Source organism: Sinocyclocheilus rhinocerous, unplaced genomic scaffold, assembly GCF_001515625.1.
Source record: "Sinocyclocheilus rhinocerous isolate Xijiao unplaced genomic scaffold, SAMN03320098_v1.1 scaffold963, whole genome shotgun sequence".
Taxonomy (NCBI): Eukaryota; Metazoa; Chordata; class Actinopteri; order Cypriniformes; family Cyprinidae; genus Sinocyclocheilus; species Sinocyclocheilus rhinocerous.
In genome coordinates this window covers 1297381-1305464 of record NW_015638949.1, presented here as the reverse complement: position 1 = coordinate 1305464, position 8084 = coordinate 1297381, and the positions used below count along the sequence as shown (strand labels likewise).

The window sequence follows — 8084 nt, the reverse complement described above, 5'->3', positions numbered from 1 at the left end:
ATATGTCTATATATGTGTGCATATATTTTTATAAATATGCAGAAAAGGTTATGTACTATATCAAGGCAGAGCTTTCAATTCAATGGCACTTAATTATACAGTAAACACAAATAACAGTATGCAGACTTATATCTACAAAAATGTCACAATTTCTACATCACGTGATAGAAATATCAAGTTCACAACGACAAATTATCTGTGTTATGGCTGAGAGAACAACAGTGTTTCTCTTCTATTTTCTTTCTTTGCTCCACACTCTCTCTCACATCTCATTAACAAATATGAGAGGGCCTCTGGATGTGGGACTCCCCACCTGTTGGTACAGCATCGGCTGTCCAAGATTGGTTTGGGGTAGGCTGAAGCCTCCGCTTGATAAGTCAAAACTCCCCTGGTTGTAGAGCCTCTGGCCAAAACCAGCTCCGGATTGATCAAAACTGGTTTGACTGTATTGCCTGAAGCTGCCACGTTTCTCAGAGGGAGTTCTGGAGGGATAGCGCTGAATGGACTTATGCAAACCTGTCTCTTTGTAGGCAAACCAAATATTACCAGCCCAAAGGAAGAAGTTCAAAAAACCAAAGGCCTGTAAGCAAACAAGGATGAATTATGGAATGTAATAATTTCTAGTTGTAAATTGGTCATTTTTATAGCAAAAAAAATTTGTCAAGACATATTTATACTGGCTTGACTAAGTCTTGCATGAAAGTTTAAAACATTTTTAAAACCATTAAAAAGTCTGAAAGCAGTTGCTAGGCTGTTGTGGATTGTTTCTATGTTGTTGATAGGATGGTGTTGCGTGGTTTGTGGTTGCTAGGCTTTTGTGGTGTTCTTGTTGTTGCCAAATTATGTGAAGCCCACATAATAATGCATATAAAAATGTTCACTTCTGTTCAAACGTTTGGGGATAAAAATAATTTTGGTGTTTGTGAAAAAAGTGCTTGAAAAAAGTTTCTAATGTTCTCCAATGCTGCATGTATTATACAAAAATAATTGCAAAAATCCAGTTAAAACAATAATACTGTGAAACGTTAATACAATTTCAAATAACTGTTTGCTATTTTAATATATTGTAAAATGTAATGTATTCCTGTGACGGCTATGCTGAATTTTCAGAAGTCTTTAGTGTCTTCAGAAATCATTCTAATATGCTGATTTGGTGAAAATGAAAACATTTCGTATTATTATCAATGATGAAAACTGCTAATTATTTTAATATTTCTACAATTTTTATTTTTGTGCAAACCGTGATACTTTTTGTCAGGAATCTTTAATACAGAGTTCATAAGAACAGCATTGCAAACTAATTTATCATTTTTGCATTATTTTGCAAAAATGCATCTTTGCAAAATAAAAGTATTACTGACCCCATACTTTTAAATGGTAGTATATGCCAATTGCTAATGAATTGCTATGATTTTTCATTTCCCATATCAATACTGTGGAAAAATGATCTACTCACCACAGACATGTTGAGATTTGTCCAGATGGGCTCCTGCAAGACCTCACATAAGTTCTCCTGGGCTCTGCAAGCAGACATTAACAGCAGGATTTGATGCACATCAGTGACTGTCTTCACCCCAGACAGAGTTTTAGCCCAGGCAATTGAGCTTACCAGCCACAGGCTAGAGAACACTAAAGTCACCAAGAAATCCTATGGAGATAGAAAATAAGAAGAGTATAAACAGAAAGAGGGTCTTGACGATTCAATTGAGTTATATTGAGCTTTTCAGCACAGTATGTGCTCTCAGAATTTTCTTTTTACAGCGTACATTTCTTACAGAAATTCTGAAATACACTCACAACTACTGGACCTCTGTTCTTCTCTCTGTATTTGTTCTGGTAAAAGAAGTAAACAATTGTGGCCAAAAGGGAATAGAGAAAAGCCAGGACGGCCACAGTGACGAAGAACTGTGCAGATGAAGCATAATCCCCTTCCAGAAAGAGAGTCTCTTTCCTGGTTCCTTCACATAGAGGAGCACTGAAGTGTACCTGTTGCAGTCTGGGAAGAGACAACATAGGAATTTGCTACTTTAACATGTTTAAAGCACATCTTCTTTTCATTTCAAGCACAGTTTCTTTTTGTAATCTTTAAAAGCCGAGACTGTGATAATGGGATGCCACTAATATGTCAAATATTTTCTAAAAATAGTCACTCACTTCAACTACAGTTACTGACGGCATTATACGTATTTGGTAGTTAGCTATGATTAATTTATTCTACAAATAAAAGTAGCCAATAATTGGGTGTTACAGAGGTTAAGGTAATAGTGTTTGGTAATAGCTCTGGTGTTGTTACTGTCAACTAAAACTAAAATCACTAAAAAGGACAAAAAATATGGAAATAAAATAAGTAGCATTACTAAAAACTAAAACTAGAAATAAACAACAACAAAATAAATGGTAACACTTTATTTAAGGGTCACTTAACTAGTTGCTTATTAGCATGCATATTACTAGAATATTAGCCATTTATTAGTACTAATTAAGCACATATTAATGCCTTATTCTACATGACCTTATTCTACATCCCTAATCCTACCCAATACCTAAACTTAACAACCACCTTACTAACTATTAATAAGCAGCAAATTAGGAATTTATTGAGGGAAAAGTTGTAGTTAATAGTGAATAAGTGTTCCCTATTCTAAAGTGTTACCAAATAGATAGATAGATAGATAGATAGATAGATAGATCGATGACAAAAGGACATAACAAAAACTAAAATTAAAATGAAAACTGAAAATCTAAAAGCTAGTTGAAAATATTAATAAATATTATAATTGCATATAAATAATACTAAAATAACACAGACCAGCTCAAAATTAAACCACTTTTAGTAGAACTATTTATTTATTTATGTCTAAAAATAATAATGAGTAAAGAAATTACTGAGCGCACCATTAAACAATACTTTCATTGTGAAGGTTAAACTGGTCTTATAATTTTGTAAGAATTTCTTTGACTTAATAAAACCAAACCAATCCAAAAATATTAAATCAAGTCTTTTTAAGTAAACTGATAAAACATATTTACAGTACAACATGCAGAATAATACTTAAATTGTGTTTGTGGTAATTAAGAACACTTACCGGAATGGGTAGTTGAAACTGATGCTGATGTTGTTTTGGGTTTTGTCAAAACATTCTACTTTAACCATTATCTGGCCAGAATATCCCCCACATGTTGCAAATGCTAAAACAGCAAAAAGCTGTGGGAGAAAAAAAGCAAAATATTAATGAATAGCCCTGATGATATAAGCCTATATGTGAAGGGGACAAAGATCAGCTCTCTTGACTCTCTATCAGCAGCTTTACTTCATCACACAAAGTCAAGACAAATTAACCTCACAGAACATTAAAACATTCTGTTTTAATTATCCTCTTATTTTCTGATTTAAGGTCAATTTAAATGACCTCTCATCCAACTGCTGCACAATTAATCGTGCAAAATTAGACACAGATGCTTTTTAAGTGCACTAACTCTTGCAGTTACTCTCTACCTGGATGCCAGGCACTAACACGTTGGTCTGACACGATTTGAATATTTTTCACCGGTTCAGTATTGCGTTTGGCATAATGAATGAAAGGGCTGGAGGTTTACTGAACAAGTGCCAGGGCTTTATTCTCTGTGGACACAGGTGTTTGATAAGAAATGTGTCCAAGTCTCCTGCTATTCTCTCCCCCAATCCCTTCCTCTCTTTCTGTTCTTGATAATATGATACAGCAGGTAAAAGGAAGCAGGCCATTTCAATTAAGATTTAATGCCTTCACTGCGTATATTAATTAAATACAGTCTGAGATACTTATGCTATGAGTGTGTGGGTCTGTGTGTGTCAAAGGAAGACACAGAAGAATGGAGAGTTTTTAAAAATGTATTATGTTGTTCCTTTCTCCAGACTATATGAAAATTGCTTTGGAATTGTGTGAATAGTTAATCAATATCATATGTATAGACATCCCATATAACATATACTAATGTCTTTAGACTATGCATACACAGAACAGATGAAGCAAAGAAGAAAATAGGTTTCTTCTTTGATGAGTCTCTGATGAGACCCAGTGAATTATGCAAAGGTTACCCAGGGGTTGCCAGCACACCCAGAAACACACACACAAACATATATATACACACACTAATTACCTCATATTTACATAAATATGCATACATATATAGTACGTGCACGTTACAAATATGCAATCATGCTGCATTTAGCTAAACTCAGATTCATCATTAAAGTCTGTCAAAAAGCTGGATGACATCGATCTTTTGCACATTTCAACAAGAGCAGATGAATTATTCAAGCAAGAGAGACTACAAACAGGGAGCCAACGCTGCGACCCCAAAGAGCAGCTAATAATTAAACCTAATTCCTGATAGTCATATTTGCATGCATTTAGACACTATTTTGAGAATGCAACCATGAGAAACTGCACAAAATACTGTCAGAACTTTACTTTCATTAAACACTTTATCTTGTGACTGTCAAATTATGAGCAAAACCAATTACATACTGACACACTTTCAAATCATATTATATTTCTATTCGGTTAGTATTAAATAGAAAAAAATTTCAGTACAAAAAAATTATAATAAAAAATAAACAATAAATATTTTATTTTAGCTCAGTTAGCTAAGCAATGTTTTAAATAAGTGGCATAATTGTGCCAATGAATCTTGGTGAAATACAATTCCTAATGCTTTAAAATGAATCATTACTTGAAGGTTTTAGAAAAAGAGAGGTCTTACCGGAGCAAATATGACCATACACATTGATGAAACGGATTAAGCATCAGCTTGTGTGTCTGTCTATGAAGGAGTGTTGAGCTCCTCTGCCAGCTAAGCCCAGAGATACTGAGTGAGTGAACACCATGGAGATGCTTCTACAAGGGAAACTGGCAATGTGTGTGTCTGCTCTGTGTGTCACACATGTACACACACACACACACACACACACACACACACACACACAGATGCACATAATAAAAGGTGCACACATGATAATACACGGAGAACTATTGCACATGTGTATGTAACTATGCACATATTCTGTACATACACTCGGACTCACAGTCACTGAAAAATATATAATTAAGAATGTAATAATCTAGATCACCTTCACATTACGTAATCCTTAACAGATGTATTGGGCACATTACAGCCATTACCTCAGTGTTTTACATGCGGGACATAAATAATTATGATTATAAACAATAAATCAGCCACAGTAATGGCCCTCTATTTTCATTAATTATTGCAAATGATTACAGTGGTATCTAGACTGTTGGTAAATTAATTTTTCCATGCATATTTTTGACAGCTTCATGACTAAATATCTGGTCTGTGAATGTGAATGATTCAGGAGAATTATAACAGTCCAAGAAGCTATTTAATTATGCTGGCAAGATTTGTGATCAAAATTAACTTAAATATTAATTTAATTAAAAATATATAATTTTTTGTTTGTTTGTAGGAAATATTTGTAGTCACTTCATCTCAGTCAGCTACTTTAAGGACAAAAGAAAAGTATCATAACGTATACAACACATATAGGTGTCATTAATGAAATGTTTCTCTCCTGTATACAGCCACCTTGTCTTCCTTCAGCTATTATAAACGCAAGTTATGAATAAAGAACGGTGCCCTGAAAGTACCAAACAAAGCAGGCATTCAGGTGGCTTCAGAAGATCTGAGACAGTTCCTTTGATCAGTAAAAATTTCATTTTCAGAGCGAAGAGATAATTAGAGAGTCGTGATGAAACCCTAGAACACATTTGCAGAAGAAAGAAAGAAAGAAAGAAAGACAGAAAGAAAGAAAGAAAGAAAGAAAGAAAGAGCTTCCACATTCATACTCTTTGAGTTACGTGTTATGTTGTTATACAATGCTGCCATCTGCTGTTCGAAGTTGTCTCCTGCATGCTATTCATTCAAACGTTCAGAATCCATAGTTGCTATTTTAAATTTAAATATGTATTTTAATTATTATTCTTATAAAAGTGTCGAACCCTCTTATATTCACGGGCTACTTAATACTCCATTATCACTCCTGTGACTTCTCCGTGCTTTCTTTTTCATACTGTATATGCCTCTTGAGTTAAAAGGTGCAGTTACTTTAATTCTCCACTAGGAGGGCTGTTGTGTTTGAAATGCATTTAAAGCCAATAGTGTTCCTGCACAACCGGAGGCTGCAGTTTCAGGACCGCAGTTCTAGCAAAGAATTTATACTGACAAGAAGTGAAAGCCAATAGAACGTTCCATTGCAACAGCGGCGCCCAGCAGCAGCCCTGCGCTTCCGCCATTCTGGAGTGAAAGCGACTCGGCAGTCCACTAGCTTCTAGCTGTCGCTGTGGCAAATATCAGCTGCTTTGTTTAAAAAACCGTACTTTAAAGTGCCCCTATTATGCCATTTTTAAGGTTGCTAATATTGTTTTATGAGTCTCCTAAAACAGGTTTACATGCATGCAAGATCAAAAAACACGTTAGTTTTCTCAAAAAATAGATTTAATTTGACCTCATTTTACTTTAAAGTGCCCCTATTATGCCATTTTTAAGGTTGCTAATATTGTTTTATGAGTCTCCTAAAAACACTTTAGTTTTCTCAAAAAATAGATTTAATTTGACCTCATTTCTAAATTATTCGTAAACGACTTGTGCGAAGCAGTTCAAAGAATCAGTCTCTCTAAACCCCTCCTTTCCGTGAGCCCTCACTGCTGTGATTGGTCAGAGGGCGCAGTCCTTTGTGATTGGTCCAGAGCCGTAGAGAGATTAGCTCTGGATTGGTCTACAAGCGCGTGTTGGAAAGAAACGCCCATTGCCATGAGGGAATAACAGCCCTGGAGACTTGTCAATAGAAATGATGGTATCGATTGTACTTTACCAATTCGAGTCGGAGTGTGATGATGAAATGGTTGAACTGGCTGATCGACAAGAGACTGATTCGCAAGACGCAAGCAAGACTGGAGTGTCAAGTGTCAAGTTTGTGGTAATTATAAGATGTGATAAAACAAACTTACTCTCACAGCATAGGATACAGCGTCTTGTCAACATGACGTTAACTACACGGAAATTTTACTGTGTTTGTCGGCGGGCAAGTTGGCGAAGTAGAACGTGGGCAGACATTATGCAAATATGTTACTTCGTGACGTAGAGCCGTAACAGAATAAGATTCGAATTCCTGACGCCTCTTTTTTTGATAGACAATAACTTTATTTATCGTGCACTGTCGGCTTCACAACTTTGCAGATAGTTTATGTTCACATACAGCTACATGACACACTGCATGAAAGGTAATATTCGAAAAGGCATAAGGGGCACTTTAAAGCTGAAATACAACCTGAACTATGACAACAATAACGTACAATCACTAGACTAGTGATCATCAAATCCTTTTAACAGTTTATTTTACAGACTTTATTTTAAAGTCTTCCCTTTTTTCACAAAACCTTTTGTTCTCTAGAAACCATGTCAGTTTCGGTTGAAAATATTTTAAGTTCAAGTGTTAGCATTATAAACACTGAATTAATACCAACATATGAAATTAAATTAATTACAGAAAAATTAGCAATGTTGGACGATAAATATTTTACAGGAATATAACAGCTTGACAGTAAACTGTTTTTGCAGTATTGTCTTATATTAATGTCCGTTAAAGGAAGACTGTAAATAAAATAAAATAAAAAATTATGTAAAAAAAAAAAAAACACACGCAGCCACTTTCTCCAAAATTGTTTAATTATTTAATTATGACAGAGACACGGCAATGCATCATGTTCTAATCTAAGTTCTAATACGCTGTTTGCGTTCAGTGGATATTCTCCAAAATGGCGCTAGCGTGACGCGGAGGAGACAAATTGTTGAATAAAGTCGTTTTTTTTTTTTCTTTTGCGCACACTCGACAGTGAGGAACAACTGTCCTGTTTGCCGATCTGAGAGGAGTGCTGCATAGGATACCAACACAACTGAGCTTCACAGATGAAGTGCAGAGGTATGCCGGACCATGTAATGTGTTTGTGAGTGTCCTGCTCCTGCACTTACAAAATCTACTGTATAAACTGCATGCTGGTGCTACTCGTGTATGGACCAATGTATAA

At 35.2% G+C, this 8084-nt stretch overlaps 1 protein-coding gene across 1 annotated transcript; it reads right to left on the bottom strand.

The window, feature by feature from the left end:
* Positions 1–262: 262 nt before the first annotated feature.
* Positions 263–4840, bottom strand: LOC107750285 (synaptoporin-like). Its single transcript, XM_016565601.1, has 5 exons — positions 4744–4840; positions 3087–3205; positions 1798–1996; positions 1457–1648; positions 263–580 (listed from the first exon to the last, which is right to left on the bottom strand). Exons 1-5 carry the CDS (start codon positions 4765–4767, stop codon positions 263–265), a joined length of 852 nt encoding a protein of 283 aa, XP_016421087.1. The 5' UTR covers positions 4768–4840.
* Between the last annotated feature and the right edge of the window lie 3244 nt (positions 4841–8084).

Coding starts and splice junctions, on each gene's coding strand:
- LOC107750285 (XM_016565601.1), bottom strand. CDS start 4,767: ATGTGTATGGTCATATTTGCTCCG. Junction 3,206..4,743: donor GTATGGTCATATTTGCTCCG/GTAAGACCTCTC, acceptor TTTCTCCCACAG/CTTTTTGCTGTTTTAGCATT. Junction 581..1,456: donor CAAATCTCAACATGTCTGTG/GTGAGTAGATCA, acceptor GTTTGCTTACAG/GCCTTTGGTTTTTTGAACTT.